At 31.6% G+C, this 20,894-nt stretch overlaps 1 protein-coding gene across 2 annotated transcripts; it reads right to left on the bottom strand.

Moving 5' to 3' along the window:
* Positions 1-311: 311 nt before the first annotated feature.
* On the bottom strand, positions 312-20,365 carry LOC143232383 (S-formylglutathione hydrolase). Of its 2 annotated transcripts, none has more exons than XM_076467743.1 (9): positions 20,152-20,365; positions 18,082-18,245; positions 15,174-15,272; positions 14,007-14,131; positions 9,728-9,792; positions 7,343-7,562; positions 2,975-3,076; positions 1,916-2,012; positions 312-1,626 (listed from the first exon to the last, which is right to left on the bottom strand). In XM_076467743.1, exons 2-8 carry the CDS (start codon positions 18,239-18,241, stop codon positions 1,926-1,928), a joined length of 858 nt encoding a protein of 285 aa, XP_076323858.1. In that variant the 5' UTR covers positions 18,242-18,245; positions 20,152-20,365; the 3' UTR covers positions 312-1,626; positions 1,916-1,925. The 2 variants fall into 2 exon arrangements, with proteins under 2 accessions (XP_076323858.1, XP_076323859.1); XM_076467744.1 differs by having other exon boundaries at positions 312-1,645; positions 20,152-20,363.
* Between the last annotated feature and the right edge of the window lie 529 nt (positions 20,366-20,894).

Raw genomic sequence — 20,894 nt, 5'->3', positions numbered from 1 at the left:
AGCTACTCCTGTCACCTACATGACTACTCCATACTGAATAGCAGGATTAACTGTCTCATTTGTCCCAACAAAGTATTATAATTTATCCTTTGACCCATAGCCTTGTATGTTAACCACTAGACAAATCCAGACCCATTTTATTTCAAGTTTAACTTTGGTTCACTGGCAGTTTGAAGCACTTGGAACCTTGTAGTTCACTTTCAAGTTTACCAGATGCTTGATTTAGGAAACAATAAGCAAAAGAATGGGTTGACATTATTTTGTAACTGTGTTTTTGGCTTTCTTGTAATTATAAGAAATTATAGATGGTATTTATGTTGAATATTTCATTTATTTGATCTCACTGAAGAAATAATACAAGTTCACATCCACTTGTCAAATCACATTATTAAACATCAAGTCATACTATTATTCACCAGGTCGATATGACTAGTGATATGTAAGAATAACCTGTTAAATGTCAAGAAGTTTAAGAATGATGTTTAACTTGTGATTTGTTTTCTATTTATTCAACTTTAATATTATTTTGAAGAATAATTCTGCTTACTAAGAAGGTGAATTTGTAAAGAGGTATTAAAATTAGGTTGACAAATGCTTGAAAATTCTCATTTTAACAAAACTATACATTTGGGAGGTTCCAAATGTCACTATTATTAGAGTTTAGGATTTGTTCCAGCACCAATATATTGTTTTATCTTTTGTTTCTAGAAATTTATTTTGTTGCTTAGCCAGAAATAAATTTAATGTAACACGATGTGGATGATATCTGGATATTTCCCTAAATTTAAGAAACAATTTGAACCATATATGTCTTTGTTTCTTCAATTCTGTACAAAGCTATTTGAGGACTATTTATACTAGCCATTTCTATTAGATAATAGTGATAGATTAAAGGGAAAGCAGTTACTTAATATCACCTACCACCAGATCTTTGGCTACTCTTTGCCAACAAAAAGTTGGATTAACCCTCATACTGTAATGTCCCATGGCTGAAATACTATGTTCAGTAATAAGATTCAAGTCCACAACCCACAGGTTGTGAGCCAAGTCTCCTAACCACCACACCACACCTTGAGCCATATGTAAAAAGAAAGTTAAAGTCAGTGAATATGTTATCAGTGAATTATTACTAAAGTTACAAAATTTCTCAGTTTCAAAAGCCTGCCTCAAAGCAACTGCAAAAACAGTGATTTCCTACCAGCTTTAATTTTTTGTTCCTGGCAACAGCTGGGTTAATAAAACTATTTTATTCATAGATAATCTAAACAGATTATAATTATATATTGTTAACATTTGTTTTTCCACATTTTCTGCAATTGCAATGTAATTTTATTTTCAAAGAACACCCCAGAAACCACATATATATTATGGGCTATATTTCTAAACAGTTTCTTATACTTTTTTGTACAAAAGAATGTTATAATAAAGATAATTTTCATGGAAATTCAAAATTTGCACAAAATGTTTGGTGCAAATGAATTAAAGATGAGATTTCTCACTGGTTTACTGTTGAGGAAGTCTAAATCCACTGTTATTGAAATAAAGATATCTAATTATATGCATACTTATTCAACAGTTTTTTTTTCTTCAGTTTACTGACATTTCCATGAAGACTTCTTACTTTAGCTGTATAAAAATTAAAAGTCTGTAAGAAAAACATACAACAACTGTACTGAAGTCATATGTTTTAAATAAAATGAAAATTTATATTTCCTACTAAAATTCTCAATATACTGACAATTGAAAGTAAGATTAAATCAAGGCCACAAACAATAACTATTTAGCCTAGCACTGGTAAACAAAGAAAAACACAATGTTTAAAACACAATTTAGAGGATTGTTTAATCAAGCATAATTGCCAAGCAATTTATAACACTAACTAAAATTATTCAAGCAGAGAAAAATAAACAGTCACCTTTCAAATATTAACATTTCATGCCGAGGTATTCCAAGTGGTGCTTGATGTGATCTTCAATAAAGGTGGCAATGAAGTAGTAACTGTGGTCATAAGACTAGAATATCACATATTAACTTCATTATTATATTCACACACAGTCTTTTAAACATAACATATAAAATTTTATCAAAAGGTGTTTAGTTAAAACTAACATTTGTACATTTATTTTACTCAAATAATTTCTTCACTATCCTTATTTTGTCCTTTTCTTCAAACCTAAAGACAAGTTCTAAATCAAGAACCTTCACACATGGACATTTTATTCGTAAGTAAACACTGCACAATCTAATTTTTCAGAGGTCATCTTAAAAGTTGTATTTGAAAACACAAACACATTAAATTTGTGTTATTGGTACACATTTAACACTGAAACTTAGATAATGAAGAATATCTTTGGGTATATGTTTCTCAAAAAAATTCAGAAACTATGTATTAACCAGTGTAGAGATGTTCAAATTTATTGATATATAAACCAAATGCATAACAGGGTAATTCTTGCTGGCTAGATATCAGTTTCATATTTGACATCTCGTTCACAATCCACCTCCTGACAGCTTGATGGTAAAGGTGAAAGCTTAGAACAATGAACCTTGGGTTCTGATACTCATGGTGTGCAAGCACAAATAACTTATTGTATAGTTTTATGCTTAGCAACAAAAATTTATCTCAGTATAACTGCTTATATTTTATAAGTTGCACAAATCTTTTTTACTAAATTGTAAATTTCTTTTTTTGCTAAGATAACCAATTTAAAGTTTGCTAAGTTACTGTGCATAGAAGAGAAAAATAAATGTTTTATATATTATATTTATTATCTTTTGCAGGATTGATTCTTCAAGTGAAACACATTTGTATTTAAGAATAAACAGCGTAAAAATAAAACTTTACATATAAGTGTACCATAAAAAATTCTTAACACCAATCTTCAGTATATTTACAAAAATTAAATTCAGCTTTGATACATGTCTGAAGTTATTAGTTTAAAAGTGGTTGCAATAAGAAATGTAACACTCTTACCTCTTGCATTCTCAATACAACAGGCATATTATTTTCTGTGCAAGCAGCCACAAAGTTGTCAGGAAGTAGCTGCCCTTCCTTTAGAAAATTATCATCTTTTCCCTATCATAAAGACAAACACTGGTCAACTTTTCTTTAGCAACAACTTGATATCGCAAAAAATTAAAATAAATTTTTAGCATACAATAATACAATGTCTGAACTACACAATCTATATTTTTTTATACAAGGTACATATTCAATAAACTGATTATGTATATTAATTTTATTACTGTACACACATACTACACATTTAATTACAGCTTCAAATAATCAGCCCCTAAAGTTAATTTCCTGGTGTTACCTAATATCTAATTGTAGTTTATCACTCTGGTAGTATACTGTTAGAAACAGAAAGTTTATTTAATTTAATTAAACTGAGCAAAATGCTTTTATTTCTTTGCTAGGAGTTTTTTTGTATTTGTATGGCACAGTAGCTTGCATTACTTAACATTACAGATAACCATTTGTTCCCTTTGATTAAGAATAAACTTGGTTTAGATAGCTAACTGGCACCTCCATGTTGACAATTAAGATTAATGCATAGTGATTAAATATAATAGACAAAGTATTTTTATAATGTTATTACCAAACAGTGGTTAGCATATTACCATTTCTAAGTTTAGAATTAATAAAAGTTATTTCAGAGCAAAATTGTTTTTATTTACTTGGTTGCCATGTGAACATTATACAAGTTTTGATTTTCTCAAAGTAATTTGCATGTTGGCTCACTTGTACAGTGTGTGTTAGCACACTAACCATAGAACTAGCTCCAGGCTGTAAAATGAAGCTACAAATCACTAGGTGTTATATCTTATTTATCTTATTAGCTTTAATTTGTTAGTGCAAGTATGTTAATGACTAATAATAAGGCTCACAATTATGAATTCAAGTGATTTTGACCAAATTTATTAGGTTTTAAATCAAAACATCTTAGAAGACATGCATACTTCTCTGAGTTTATAAATAAAGAAATTCACTGAGCTCCAGATGGTCTTCACCATAGTTTGATATTTGAATCAGGCTCACTTTGCATTTTTTATAAAGAGTAAGTTGGTTACTTTCTCTTAAGTCAGGGAGGCAGCCCAGATTAGTATTTTAATTTCTAAAGTTAGAAATAATTTTTAAGATTACTCTTAAAGCTTGCTGTAGGTTAAGGCTTTTGATAGTGCTTCTTGTAAAGGAACAGTCTGTATAGCTATGAATGTATTGATTTCTCTCCTCACTAACATACATTTTGCAGACTTTGTCAAGCTCTTGAATTCAAATAATGCAGCACAAACTCACATGCACATATATACATGTAAAGAAAATGTTCTTTGTACATATTTACTATATGACTACCAATTGGATGTACACAAATTAAACACCATAAAGAAATTTATATTACTGTGTGTGTTTTTTTATCTTAAACAGTGGTAAGTCACTTGATGTTAGTGAATAACTTATTAATCCTGTATTCATCATAAATACTGCAGAAGTAAAATCACAAGTTGATTTAAGCATTAGAACAACATTTCTTGGCAAAGCAGTTTACTAAATACAGAAGCAGGAGAATATGTATTTTCATTAAAGTACAAAATTTAAAACAGCTAATGAAAGAATACATTTAATAAATACAATGACACTATTTTTCAACTTGAGTTTCAATGACTGGCTACAAGAATAATATTTTACATACCAATAACACCTGCTGTTTGCTCTAGTCATGATTATTCAAACAATTACCTATTTTAATGCTTTTGAAAAATATAAAATTATAGTCCAAGCTCAGTTAATCAGTGTTTGTTTTATTAGATGTACCATGGTTTATTCAAATACAACGTACTGAAAGAAGAAATCTTTAATATAGTAATATTTTAATGTGATGTAAAGTAAACAAGAAAACTTCATCACCTTTCGGAACAGATGCCTGCACATTTCAGAAAAAAATATGTATTTCTGCAACAAATACACACAGTAACTCTGAGCTTTCTTTACATATTCTCACAAAAACTGGTAATATTTTGTATACAATTAATGAGAATATTTTGAGTAAGTTTGTTTTATCTGAAAATGTTATTTATTGTACGCATTTACATTCAAATTCTGAATAGTTTGAGCACAATGTGATTTTAATTTTATGTATAAAAACACTTTTCTTTATCTTACAGTTTTCATATTTTATTTGCAAAATCTCTAGAACTTCCATAATGGATAAAGAGATTTCTCATTACTTTCAGTTTTCTATATCATATTACTAACTAGCTATTATAATCAATATACAGTGAAATGAAATGTTTCATATTAGGAAATAATGAAAACATCTTTCGACTCTTCTTTCAGTCACATGCATAACTTTATATCTATCTTTTCACGTATAGTTTATTTTTAATATTTGCTTTTTCTTTTCTGCTCTTTACCACTGTTTATTTACATTAACACACGTCAACAGTGCCTGTGGACAACAAAAAGGTATGATCAACAGAAATACTTCAATCTCGAGCAAAATCTTTTTGTGGTCACTCATTGATGTAGCCCTCCCAGAGCAAGGACAAAATTTAGAAAATATTTTGAAAAATTATTAAACTTTTCAAACATGAATTATAAAACTAACAATGTAAAACTAATTAAAATGTAAAAGTAAGACCTATATATAATTCAACTCTTTCTCTAACTACAGTATATTTAGGTAAGAAACAACCATGAGGGCTATCAGAATAAAGCAGCCAACAATAATACATGTAGTTATGTCTGCCTCATGACAACAACTATTGAATTACAGTGTAAAACGATTATAAACATGCACTCAATAAGTACATGTGGCTTACAAATCAAGACTAAGTATGGAAGGTAGGTGTAGTATCCTTCAGTGGTTAGTAAAATGTATTATTTGTTTCTACTGAATTCAGTCAAAGGTGTTTGAAACATTTGTGTAAATAGTGCAAGTAAATAAATAAACTATTTAGACATACATCTACATGACAGTAGTTGTGTAATTCAAAACAGACTCTGCAAAAGTGGGTCATGTGATAATAAGACTGAAGTTTAAGAATAATTTTAATGGTTTCTTTTGAAATAAAGGAATTACAAGTCAGAAAAATTAAAACTTTTAAATTACAACATACATTATAATATTAAGTTTATTAATATATTGATAGCAAAGTTCTTCAATCAGATATTGAATGTAACTGAGTGACTTATGCAGAAAGAGATTTAAAGGATTACCTGTTCCAAAATGGTTAAAGTATGTTCTTCAGTTATTCACTTTCTAAACCACTGTAATTAATAACTATTGAAAGCATATTCCTCTTGTCACTTTGTCAAGAATGCTTTCATGCTCCTTTTTTTGATAATGCTCAAAATACACATTGTCACTTAGCAACAAACCTATTACCATATTGTTCTTAGGTTAACTATGGTGTTTATGTTGAATGTTCATTATCCATGTTGATTTGTTAGAAAGGTTTGTTTTCTTATTCTGTAGTTCTCTGGTAACTTTACTGATATAACAGTAAAATAGTTCAATTCAGAAGTTTTATGACACTGAGTTGTAGTCAAAAGCAAAATAAAATTTATCAATTAGTGTTTCAGCTAAGCCTTGTGTTACATTTATGTATTAGGTCTAATGCTTAAATTAGACTATAAATACACCTACTATTACTAATGTTACAGAGTCAGTGTTTAAAAAGTAGTGAAGAAATGTTAATTATTAAACATTCTTTTGTATTTTAACATATATATATGTACGTATTGTCTACTTGGCCTAAAAACGTAAAGAAAAATAAACGTTTATTATTACCAAACATCTCTTATTCTTTGAACAGTTGGAAAAGTTAAAAATTTGTGTCAGAATGTTTGAACTATGTTTTCTAATTCCTGACTAATATAAAATTCAGTAAAAAGGTTCAAGAGTGCACACATACTTTTATTCACAATAACATTTAATATTTTTAGTTTTTTACTAAACATATGACTAGCTCCCTCTTCCTGCGGCTCTTCTATCTTACGGATAAGTGGATTTTATGTATATATACCTATACTGTTAATAAAGGCTTTACTAAGTTTGGTTAAACAAGGCCCAACAAGTCATTCAAATACAATTATCACTGTGAATAATTATGTAGCATTATTGCTCATTACTGGGTTGATTTTTAGCTGTTTTTTTGTTGGTAACTTTTAGTTGATCAGAAGTTAATAACATCTAACATTAAACCTCAAAATATTTGAAAAACTCAACTTTACTTTCTTTCTCTATATGAATATTTATAACTAAGGAACATTTTTTTTGGAAACTAAATGACAGATGAGACTGAAGTTAATGGAGAACTTGACAGTTATGGTACTTACCTGATCGATCAGAATAGTCAGAGGTGGCCCCTGGTATTTTTTAACAAGATGAGTAGCATCGTATTCTTTCCAAGTTTCTTTGTCTTTCCCCAAATAACCAGTAAATGCTTTCTGTCCCCAAGGACACTCCATAGGATTGCAGATGGGTGAGAATGCTGAGACACTACAATATTTTCCTGGGTTTTTCAGTGCACATATCAAAGCACCATGACCTCCCATACTGTAAAATAAAACATCTATTATATAACCACAAATTATTTGTGCAACAGCAGCTCATATATATATATATATATATATATATATATATTAAGTTTTTAATAATCTGGTGTCTATAATTCTTGTATTGCAGAAAACAATTTATTCTAAAGCTAAATTATGAATTTTACATAAATAAGCCACTCAAGTTTGTTAAACCACTCAAATTTTGCACTACATTATCAAACTTGCATGGTGCAGCTATACCAAGGTTTCATGGACACCATACTCAAACACCAGAATTTTTTCCTCCTCTTCACAGGTCACTATGTACAGCAAGCATGGGGATGGATGTTAGGATCCCAGAGAAGGTAAACTGTACAAACACAACCTTTCTCAGGTGGCCCCTCACCATGTACAGGAATTCACATCAAGCAGGATTTTTAACAAGATGCTGAGAGTTAACTGCTTACTTCATGAAAGGCTGGATTTTGCATAAAAATTCTTAGCTATTTCAAATCCTTCCAACACTATATTTAGGTTTCTCAATACTTTTTTCTTTAGTGAGGCATGTTCTGGAAGATGTGTGTTTGGAAAAAAACAGTTGGTATTGGAGTTATGTTGTAATTAGAACTGGATGTGTCTATACTGGGAGAATTGATTTGTTTTCATGAAATCTTAATTTGTAGAAGCATTGTTGAAGAGGTGAATTAATATTATAAATTATCTTCTTAGCAAGTTGACAGAATAGATAAAAATTAGGACCTTTATGAACAGCATGGAAGTGCAGTCCTTGAGAAGTTCTTAGATTATCTAAAATTGTTATTCTATCTTTCAAATGATGATCATACAATTACTTAAAGATTACTTTCTTTTAAGTCTTGCATGGTAATCTTTTAGTTTTGTTTTTAATATTGTCTTCTTTTGACCACATTAAAACTTTTGTGGGCTATAAAAGAAAATATAAAAATAGTGATCTCTTCAGGTTAGTCAAGATTAGATCAAGTGAAATAAATAATAATATAATAAAAATGTTTTATGAGAAACACATGTGAGCAGTTTGTGAACAATGTAATTTGATAACATAACATGAATTCCCTGTTCCCCAAGTTAGTTATAATTTATAATGGTGTTAATAGTAGTTAGACATGATTCAAAGCATTAAAAACACAATAAAATTTAAGAATTAACAAATATATACTGTTACAAAGTTAAAGTCACTTGGGATAAAAGAATGTTCTTTCATGCACAATTTGAAGTCATTCTACAGAGAAAAAAGGGTACGATTTAGATTGGGTTTTGTTTTTGGTGGTTATGAAGTCAGTCAAATTGTCAAATCTTGAATAAAGTTATTGTAGAAAGAAAGCAGATAAAATAGTTTTACTGGAAACAAATATGTGAAATGTGTTAAAAAGAGGTTAGAGATTATGAAGATGAAATATGAGAGTTTTGAAATAATGTTTTTAATATTCACATCAAAATCACTTTGCACATGGACTGGTAAAAAATGGCAGATCTTCTTAAAAATACTTCACTAAAAAATATGATTTTTTGTAATTGAAAGACTTGTAATGTCTACTGAAATTGTGCCTAATTTTGTGAAGATACACATACAGCATTAAAAGTTAGTTACATCAAAACTAAAAAGATTTTAAACAAGTACAAAAGTGTCAAATAAACCAAGCCTGTGTTGAGTGAGTTAAGACCAATATCTTTAAGAAATCCAGCACATTTAAGAATAGTGTCTATTTATATTGTTGCTGTTTTATGTTACTTTTGGTTAATATAGTCTTAAAACGAGTTTTGGAGCATATGTCCAAATACCTCTGAAAAAGGCATAAGCCAAAACATTAATAGAATAAAAAACTTCTGTAGTTGTTTGTTGTCTTTACTGATAAAAAAAACAGCTGAACTATGTGCAGGGGCAAATTATATCTTGGAATCTGACAGTATGCATCCTGCCACATTATTGTATGGAATATGGAATAATTTAATGTGTATTTTGTTGAAATGTTAACCAAAAACAAACATACTTTGTGAAAACAAAATACTTGTAATTAATTACAGTACTTTTGTTATAGATTTTCCAAAAACAAAATTAATTTTTTTTTTTTCATCTGATCATACTGTATACATGAATAGAAACTTAGAAGATAAAATTAACTCTAAAAACAAAATTAGAGGTTGTACCTGTGTCCAAAAATAGACTGGCAGTTAGGCAGAACTGGAAAGTTGCCATTAATAATTTCAGGAAGCTACATGGATGGAAGAAAATAATATTTCTATAATTATCACTCAAAAGGATCATTCAAAGTATTAAAAGAAAAACTGAAAATGACAAAAAACAAGCAATTAAAAAAATACAAATTTTAATCAGTAAAAACATATGTTAGTTCAATATTTGTATGTACTCAACTCTGTCATAAAGAGAATTAGTCATATTTATTTTAAATCCGATTATAATATATATATATATATATATGCAAATAGTCAGATTACGTCCAATTAATCTGTGTTTCAAGTCTTTCCTATGAACACTAGTATATGAAGCTGAAGTATGCTCTTTATAAAATTAGCCATAAAAAATGAGTGTTGAAGAATTTTATGTTCCTTCTAATACCCACTGCAGGTAGAAACGTTGTTTTGAACAATGATTTAAGGATTTATCTCTGGTATAATTCAGGTAATTTTTATTTAGTAGGTAGGTAAATATTTCATGTATATTGGTACAAAGCTACTCGGCTATCTGTGCCAAACAAGATGTAATACACTGTAATGGTATATTGAAATGAAGGTCTTGCAAGATACCATATCTCCACGTTGTATCATTAGCTTTCTCTAAATAAAAAAAAAAATAGAAAAAAGATGTTGCTTTAAAAAGGCTCCTCTAACTGATGTTTTAAGGTGAATTAAGTGGTCTATTGTGGAGCGTTGTATTCAGAACTCACACTGAATGGTCAAGAGAAGGTTGTTTGATTCAAGAAACCAAACAAGACAAGCATTAAATCATACTTTCTAAGATCTCACTGAGACAACTCATCAAAGCAATGGGATGGTAATTCAAAGAAATCTTTGGATCCTTCCCAGGTTTAAGAACAGGTTGTACAATAGCTTGGCATCAAGCATCAGGACAGACATTTCATGCCATATCTGGTTAAAGACAGCCTGGAGAATAGTAAGAGAGGCAGAAGAAAGGTGGTGTAGCATCTCATAATATGTATCATCAGGTCCAACTGATGTATTGCCAGACTGATGAAGCACAAGTTTGAGTTCCACCAGTGTAAGAGGCCAATTGTAGTCATAGAGATGTTCAGTCATAAAGGAAAGAGGCAGATGTTCAACTTGTGTTTTAATAGCTAAGAGGGAAGGGGAGGAGTTTGAAGAACTAGATACATGAGAGAAACGTTCACCAAAAGTACTGGCAATACTCTGAGCATCAGCAACTTCATGGACATTGAATATTAAGGTAGAGGGGGGCAGAAGTATGCTGTCCACTCACCTTTCTGATTTTTTCCCATATGACTTTTGAAATGGTGGTTGAAGAAATGCTGGAGGCAAATTTAATCCAAGATTCCTTTTGGCTTTGATGTTTAACTTGCCAAGCCTGTGCACAGGCTTCCTGATGTGCAATGCAGTTTGTAAGCATGGGATATCTGCAATATTTATCCCAATCACGTTTCTGAGCTTTTTGTGTTATATAACAAGCAGAATTCCACCAAGGTCAGGGATACCATGGGAAAAATGTCAAGGTTTTGGGGATGCACTCAGCAGCTGCTTGGACAATACAGTTAGTTACTGCTGCTACACAATCATCTATCAATGATTTACATAAGATGGCAAGATCAAGAGAGCAGTGAAAGAGGGCCAGTTGGCCTGGTCCATCTTCAACTGAGACACATGGGTCAGGTGGCACTGACCACAGCCAATCTCTCTTAATATAATAGGAAAATGATCATTACACCATGGATTGATGTCAACCTCCCAAGAAAAGCAAGTGAAAAGCAAAGGGGAGCAGATAGAAAGATCTATAGCAGTAAATGACTGACTGGGTGCATGAAAATATGTGTAAGAGCTAGTATTGAAGAGAGAGGTTGTGATTCAGGAGCATATGCTCTATAGCACAACCCCTCACATTAATATTAGAACCACTCCAAAGGAGATTATGGCCTTTAAGATCCCCCAAAATTAAAAAGGCACTTGCTCAATAAGGGCATCAAGGTCTCAGGGATGATAATTTTTTCCACAGGTAAGATATAGCAAGCAAACAGTAATGGTAGGACCCAAGGCAATATGGATGGCTACAGCCTCCAAGGGCGTATTCAATGACAAAGACCGAGTGGGCACATGTTGATCAACTAGCATTGCTACTCCCCCATGTCCTTGTCCTATACATGACCTGTCATTTCGGTATAAGAAGTATTGTCGAATTTTGACTGTATTAGTAGGTTTAAAAATGTTTCCTGTAAAGAAAGACATTTGGGATGATAAAAATCAATCAAATCCTTGATGTCATTCACATCTGATTGAAAACCCCAACAATTCCATTGGATTAGCATGGCCACTTTTCTTTATTTTGGAGGAGAATATGGCACGGAGACCTTCTGCTTGCAACTGTGCTTTTTTCTTTACTGGATGTGGGTCGGTCACTTTCTAGTGATCCTGCTCTGGATCGAGTAGGCAGGTCGTAGTTTGTAGAGACACATTCCAGTGATTGAGGATGTGAATGAATGTTTTTTTTTATTTTTGGGGTGTCAAGAGTGGAAGACCCCATGGAAACACCTGGGCTTGAACAAGGTGAGGTTGGGCAATGACTGGAAGATGTGGTAGGGACAGAGAAAGATGTAGATACTGATTTGTTAACTTTGTTGATTTTGGAGGGTACTAGATTAAGATGCGTTGTTATGGATTCTGTAGGAGGCATGGAGAGGTCTGTCTGGACTCCTACTGTAGTAGTGGAATGGATTACAGCAGCATAAGTCCGAGATGGAATTGGGAATAGTAATTTCCGAGCCTTTGGGTAAGTAATTTAATGAACTGTCTTGAGACTTTGTACTTCTCTTCCACCCATTTAGGGCAAGAAGTAAAATAGGAAGGATGTGGACCATTACAGTAAACACAATGCAGTTCTAGTTGGTATTCAAAAACATTATGGTCTTCACCAGCACAACAGACACATGTCAAGGAACCACAGCAAGATGTTTTCGAATGATCAAATCATTGACAATGAAAACATCTAACAGGGTTAGAAATATAAGACCATACCTTACAATTCAGGTTTCCTGCCTTGATTGTGGTAGGAGAAAGCAATGTTGTAAATGTTAATATTAGAACATTTGTTGGCTCCATAATCCTGTCTCTACGAGTAAAAATTCGGCGCATAGCTATAACACCTTGGCTAGTGAAACCTGCGAGGATCTCTGACTCTGGAATGGTCTTTATAATTTCTCTCAACTATAACTCCTCTGGAAGAATTCAATGTAGAATGAGGAGTAACCTCAATGGGTATATCCCCAATGGCCTTCGATTTCAAGAGTTTGGAATGTTGTGATGAAGTTGTTTCCACTAAAATGTATCCAGACCATAATTTTTTATTACCGATTTATGTGAGCCAGCAAGCCCTTCTATACTATTCTGAATAAAAAAAAGAAAAAAAAGAAGAGACATCTGCCCTAAGGGTTTTTCAGTTAAAGAATGTGTAATTAAAAATCGTGGGGCAGATTCAAGTTATGAGTTTGACCGTACAGAGTCATCAATGCGTGGTTGTTTGCCAGTAGTGGGATTTTTCTCTGTGGTGTCATGCTTCTTTATTTTTTCATTTAAGGGGTATCCATGATAAAAAAAAAAAAGAATATTTCAGTGCCCACTGACCCCACCCACCATGGAGCCCTATGAGGGAATGCACCACAGTGCCATATAAGGTCACTGCAGCAACACCAGGGCTTCGTGAGCACTATACTCAAACACCAGTATGAGACATAATGTCCACTACACCTGTTGAGGATGACCTACACTGGTACTCAGTTGACTTTGGCCCAAACGGACAAGTCAAATGATCTTGAGGGGTCCACCACAAGACTGCCCGTTTACAGGAATTCAAGGCCAAAGTGGTGTGTTGGAGTTGGACCCCTCAACCAAGAGGATCCTCTTCTCCCCTTCACAGGTCATCATGCATGGTAAACACACAGGTGTATGTTTAGATCCAAGACAAGGTAAACTGAAAGTATAGAACCTTTTCTGGGAGGTCCCCTCACCAAATACAGGAATCCGCATCAATGGGAATTTTTATCAGAATGATTAAACTCCTGTAGAAATACATTCAGTGTTATGATGAAGATCAGAAATTGTAAAAATACTTGCTATTATGAACTTTAAAATATTTAAAAGTAACTTGATTGTATTGCTGTGTCAGATATTAGTGTATGAAATTATACAAAATGCATGAAACAAAGAAATATTTAAATCTGCTCACTTCTTTAGTTACATAGGAATACATTTTATAATGGTTCTTCCACTTTTCTTCAGTTGCATCAACATAAAACCCAGCTCCTGACCCAAAGTCATAACTATCATCTTCTCCTTCAATGTTCACACCTCCTATTTCAGCAAAGTTATGTATTACAAAAATGAATATAAAAACACAAAAGAAGTGAAAAGAACTAGGCTACCAGTGGATTTGCTATTTGAATACTTTACAAATCTTGTGATCACTTAATACACACACAAACAAAATATTGGTAATTGATGTTCCCGTAAGTTACCTTCCTTCTAATCAACAGTTCAAGAGAGCCTTAGAAACACTGCCATAACAAACAGACATTGAAGAAGTTTGGTGGCAATATTTTGATTACTTGGATAAATGGAATAACTGAAATTAGAAGTTAATTAATTAATTGTTGGAATAAGCACCTCATCCTGATTAATCAATTACTTTGCGTGACATTTATTAAAGTAATAGTGACTCATAGGTAGCTGACAAACTATTAAATTGCCCAACTCTTGAAGTGGAGCAATGAAAATAAAGTTTCATGTTTATCTTTGTCATGCATTTCACATTTTCTTAAAGCAGAACTTCACATTTGAGTTTCTTTCAGAGATGATTAATTTACCATGTACTTTTTGTCATGTTAAGCATTATGGAACCTACTTTTTTGACAATGTTGCTGGACTAAATTAAAGGATCTTGCCAACATCTAGACCAACTATGCCATCATTAAAGGAGGTCCATGTCTTAACAGAGATGGACCATAAAGACTGACTCACAATGAAGTGTTTGTAAAGAAAAATTACTGTTCATTCAATGAAATAATTAATTTTCCCTTTTAATACTTTATCAAAATTGTATGATGCAAATTTCTCTCTTTGCTTGTTAGCTTCAATGCTAAACTGAACCTATGTTTTAGGACTTGATTGATATATTACTTAACATAAGAACAATTAAAAAGTAAAACTATATGACATGTACTTATAGGCTTTTTATTATTTTCTTGCATCCATTATATGAAAATTTAGTTTAATAAGATTCAAGGGAGAGAAAAAAAGGAACATATTGTTATCAAAACTAAAATTAGATGTCAAATTGATTAGCTTGCCAAAAAAAAGAGACTGGAATATTCTACTATACATAAATGTAACTCACGTGGACTAGTGTCTGGGCAGACAATCATCAAACCAGCTTCTGCAGAATTTCGTTGTGCTCCAGCTTTCTGAATGAAATTTTGTTCTGTACATGTCAGCCCTAAAGAAATTATATCTAACAATTACTACCTCAGGATAGACCAGAAAAACATACTTATATTTTAACCTTAAAATTAAGATGATAAAACTTACATGACATTAAAGGCATTCCAATTTCCAACCTTCGTCAACAAATGGAAAACTAACTACTAAATAATTTCTGATCCCAATATTAATCATATCTTTTCTCAACTCCTACAAAACAGGGCCTTTTCCACTTTAGATGTAAGATTGTTACACAGATTTAGTCCCTTACTGCAAAAATAAAACTTCTCCAATTCTTCTAAGTATAAAATTATAACCTCTGAGAATTCAAAATGAGAAAATTGTCACAATCATATCAATACCCTCAAGTATTTTTAATATTTCAATATAATTTTCCTTGGTTCTTTTCTTTTCAAAAGAAAAAATGCCATGAGATTTCAGCACACTCTCATACAAAAACCTCTCTTCCCCTGGTATCATTCTAGTATAACACTCAACAACAGCTCAGTAATCTTTACAAGCCAAGGAGGACACAATAACCTGAATAAGGTTTAACTAATTATTTTTAGAACTAGATTGTGGTCTCTCTAGATATGTATTCAATATTCATACATATATTACAAATCCAGAATTTTGTTTGGCTTGTAATTTGTAACAGAACATAGTTGCAAAGGTTTAGAAATTGTACCAATCAGTAAATGAAATCCCCTTCTATCACATAATTAAGATGATCCCCCTATCTAAGTTATATGAGTAATTTCTGACTATCTGAAACCTATCACAGTTACAAGATGTCTGCCAAAGTGATTACTTAGCTAATCAACAGATTTTGTCTTTCTCAAACAAAACTGTAGCATCCTGGTTACACCCAACCAAATCTACAAAACATTTTGATATCATGTACAACCTTAACCAATTTTCCAATTGTTTCTTTCAGTGTAATTAATGCAAATGAAAAACAGTAATAGATCAGAACAAATCTCTTAGATATACCATTTATAACACTAGTTCAGTTAGATGAAGCTTCATTAAATAATAGTTTTCTCTCAATCAGCCAATCTGTAACCCTATCAATATACTTCTGACTATGGTAATAACTAACCTGGCCTTTTGTGCAACACTTAATTAAAAGCTTTCAAAGAATTCAGGTAAACCAAACAAACTCCTTCACTCTCTTCTGGATAACAAGTAACATTACCAAAACGATAATACTTTAATAAGGAAGGATCATCTCTGTACATTATATAACAATGCCACAATATTCATACACACATGCACACCTCAGTTAATTTAAGTTAATATATGGCAAGTTGAAAAGTCCTCAAAAACCCAGTAAATGGAATAATATTAATCACCCTTTAGATTTCTAGAGTTAGCCAAATGACCAATTACCTATCAAGTAGTTATAATATTTGGTCCTTCAACTTCCTTTACAACTTGAGGGTAAATAGTAAATAGAATTACTTCTCAAACATTTCCTCCACATAAATTACCAGTTAAGAACTCCATTCAACATCCTTCCCAAATAAAACTGATAGGAAAACATTTTAAAACTCAGAAATTTCATTTACCAAGAAAAACCACCCCCATTCTTCAAAGGTCATGCTCCCATTATATTCTTCTTACTTTTAATATATCTAAAGAACTTCTTACAGTTAATTCTAATATTAAAAACAAATTTCTTCATAGGCCCTTTATAATAACCTTTTTTCTTCTTCTTCTTTTTACAAACTCCTTAATCTCTAATTTTCTAAATCTATCATCCTGGCCTAAATCAAAAAATAATATACATCTCCAATACTGTATGTCTAAATTAGGCCAGCTCTTCCTCATATATGTATATATGTTTTTGTATGTTGACTAAATTCATCTACACTATATTAAAAAATCTTCATAACTGAAATTTTCCACATTTCTTCCCCTATAAACTCAGCTGGCAAGCTGACCAAAATTAATTCATACCTTATGGCCTAAATAGTAGCTTTCTTAAAATTTTGCCTTAAAAATTCTATTTTCTTTCATGTCAAGATGTAGCAAAACATCAAATCTAATTAACTTCAGTAACTATTCCTTATCAAATAACTAAACCAGCATAACACCCTCACAACTGAATCTTTAAAGATACAGTTAAAAAAATTTTGAACTCTTATTTCCATAAATGTCTCACCCCCTTTAGTAACTAAAATTTGCCTTGATAATTACCTTCTTAGGAGAAGGAAACCTAACATCATTCAAAAGTTGTTCATTAATTACTTCTATCTGGTCAAATAGTATATTGCAATTACAAACTAATTAGCAGCCCACTAATATTGTATCATATCATATATACATTTAAATCCCTTACTTCAAAGTATGAGAATATAATTTTCTCAAATAATTTCGTACATAATATTCTGATATTACTGATCTATTACCACTGAATTTCTTTATGAACAATTCAGTGAAACTTCTTTTCGGTTCCATTAACACTGTATAATTAAAGAAAAATGCCACACATTTGATAGTGATACAGTTTCATGGTATTTTTATTATAAATGTGAAATGTAAAGGTTTTATCCATGACAAAACCCAAGTTTTAGATCATAATAAAAGTATTTATATTATGGAAAATTAAAATACATTTAGTGTCATATAGATTAAAATAAATATTTTAATTTTGGGTTATAAATTATATCTTGGATTTTGCAAAAGAGTGTCACACAATTTCTCTTCATTTTTTAAATTATTTTCATAATTTATTATTAAGCATGGATATATCTTCTAAATTTCATAATGTAGGTATTTCTAAAATGAATAATAAAAGAATCTTAATGCATGAAATTCACCTGATAGCCAATATAAAACAGGAACTTTCTTATCCTCAGCCTGCAGTGGAAGATATACAGAAAAATTCATCTTGCACTTCAACGTCGAGCTTTCATGACTGTACACCTTTTGATATCCACCAAAGCAATGACTGCTTGAAACTGGAGTTAAAGATGACATGACCCTGAAAACAAGACTATTGTCAACAAACTGGTTGTAGCCCTATACATGCTCATGTTGCAGGCTCTAATTAAAATGCAAAACACTTCGTTCTGATGAATGGTAGAACAGCCTTCAGAACAAGACTGAACACAATAACTTTCCATAAAGTAGAGCACTAAACTCCTAAATAACAGCATTCATAATAAAGCTAAATTTTTAAAATAGCACTACACATTATGGGATATTGCACTGAATAACCTTCACAAACATGTTTTTGATTTATGACACAAAGTCATTAATATGTTATTGCAGTTTCAGTTTGGGGTGTATTTAGTATTCAGTGTTGAATATCAGTCTTGCAGACTGTTAACTTTTGTGAAGTGTTATCACAGAGTCTGTATACCATATGTTTGGATGGCCAAGGCACTCAACAGACATAATATAAAAATGCAGACTAAAAGTGACAAGAGTTTTGGTTTAAAGGATGATTGAAACTCACCTTCATTTGTTTTTATATCGAACAAGCTCAAAAACAAGGCAAGAAACCATCACAAAGGTACCAACAAATGGTTCAACTTTCTTCTTGTTTCAGTTGAGATAGTTCTACAGCTACTTTATCAAACATTATTTTGAACCTAAATACACTCTGTGTGTTTGTGGGCAGTACATAATGTCATTGCTTAATCATGATAATCAGCAGTAATTACAAAAAAAAATTTAAAAAATGGTGTAAACCATGTTATCACTACCACTTTTAGTTAGATTTCTTACAAAAAACTGATGTTCCTTTAAAATAGTTAAGTAGAGGGTTAAATATGAATTACAAGCTAATAATTACTAAACATTAAATGACTGTTACATGTACAATACTCAGTGCTTTGCACACTGTACAATCAATATCTTTTGGGGAGCCAATCCCTGTATTATGTATGAAGTGAAAGAGTAAAAAGAAAAAATCAATTTACATAATATTAAATGTTGTTACAAAAATTGGGAGAATAGAACCTTCAACTAGGGGAAAAACATCATAAAATCAGTAATAAAAAACATTTTACAAATGTAACATACTGTAGAGATTGCAGAGTGAAAAATAATGCAAACAAGAAATATAGGGATGATACAGCTATAGACAGATCATCCCTATATGATTTTTAATAATAACATCTAATGCTAAACTCTGATGTGCATAATTGAATTTTACATTACTGCTGTTAGAAGTTATATATTCCTGATTGTTTCTGGTAGCTTGCTTATCATAATATCATGGTCAGGTAAGACTAGGCATCAGTGTAGTGTAACTAAGAGCCTAGAGCTGGTGTACAAGGAAAACCAAGTTGAGTCAAACATTTCTTTGCTATTACAAATCCTCTCTAGTAGGTCATTGAAATTGACTGACATCATAACTTTGTATTCATGCATTTTGCAGTGTAATATTAAATTTTAATTGTTGAGAGTTGTGAAGGGATAGTTTATATATAGCTGTTTCATCCCATACTTACTTTATTTTTGTCTTTTTCTTCCGTTTCTTTATTGCTTGTATATTATGGGAAGAGATAATTTAAAGACACCCACAAATAATTTTTATTTGTGACAAAAAGAGTCCTTAATAAGTTAAAGCAGTTTCAAAGATTGACTAGTGATATTAATATTCAAAGAATCACACACACTGTATAAATGCATGCTGTATATTAGAAAATAATTTATATTTAAATTTAGTAGCAGTTGTGTAGTAAGTTCAACTTCAAATGTATTTATAGTTAACAATATTTGCATTTTCACAAGTTACACAAAGTTACTAACTTTGACCAAGTCTCATTCATTTATCACGTTATTATTTCACTTTCATCAATAAGATTACAATATATCAAACACAGTAGAGAAAAACTCGAACAATTATAACGTGAAAATTGCCGACAGTAAATACTTACCGGGCAACAATATAGTAAAGAATGTTTAATGATTAAACACTAATGCTCAAATTTAGTAGAAAAGCGTAATCAAGGTCTCTATAGTCACATGACCATACAAATTTGACAACAGTCTGTACGCTCTATGACAGTGGTTCCCAACCAGTGGTGCGAGATAGCGTTCCAAGGAGTGCGAGATAACTTTTTTTTCTTTTGCAGGCCATGTACGGTTTATGCAACTTTTAGTTTGTTGTAATATTTTTTCTTTTCGACATGTTTCGTTTTTGTTTGTATATCATTAAAAACTAATTATAAAAATTTGTTTTGGCCTCCATCACCTTTATTCTTAAATACATAATTTCTGTGAGAACATATTAAAATGTTTAGGGGTGCGGGGCATAAAAAAAGGTTGGGAACCACTGCTCCATTATGACTGGATAATATTCGATTGTATTACACATCATAAACTCATAGTTTCTTAGTGGTAAGTCTGAAGGTATATAACATTAACGGTGGTTTCGATGGGCCCGGCATGGCCAAGCGCGTAAGGCGTGCGACTCGTAATCCGAGGGTAGCGGATTAACATGCTCGCCCTCCCAGCCGTGGAGGCGTTATAATGTTTCGGTCAATCCCACTAGTCGTTAGTAAAAGAGTAGCCCAAGAGTTGGCGGTGGGTGGTGATGACTAGCTGTCTTACACTGTAAAATTAGGGACGGCTAGCACAGATAGCCCTCAAGTAGCTTTGTGCGAAATTCAAAAACAAA

Source organism: Tachypleus tridentatus, chromosome 11 (genome assembly GCF_004210375.1).
Source record: "Tachypleus tridentatus isolate NWPU-2018 chromosome 11, ASM421037v1, whole genome shotgun sequence".
Taxonomy (NCBI): domain Eukaryota; kingdom Metazoa; phylum Arthropoda; class Merostomata; order Xiphosura; family Limulidae; genus Tachypleus; species Tachypleus tridentatus.
Note: the sequence above shows the minus strand (reverse complement) of the source record. Positions and strands in the feature narration are given on the sequence as shown.

Coding starts and splice junctions, on each gene's coding strand:
- LOC143232383 (XM_076467743.1), bottom strand. CDS start 18,241: ATGTCATCTTTAACTCCAGTTTCAAGCAGTCATTGCTTTGGTGGATAT. Junction 7,563..9,727: donor CAGTCTATTTTTGGACACAG/GTACAACCTCTA, acceptor TTTATTTTACAG/TATGGGAGGTCATGGTGCTT. Junction 3,077..7,342: donor TGACTATTCTGATCGATCAG/GTAAGTACCATA, acceptor TCTTTATGATAG/GGAAAAGATGATAATTTTCT.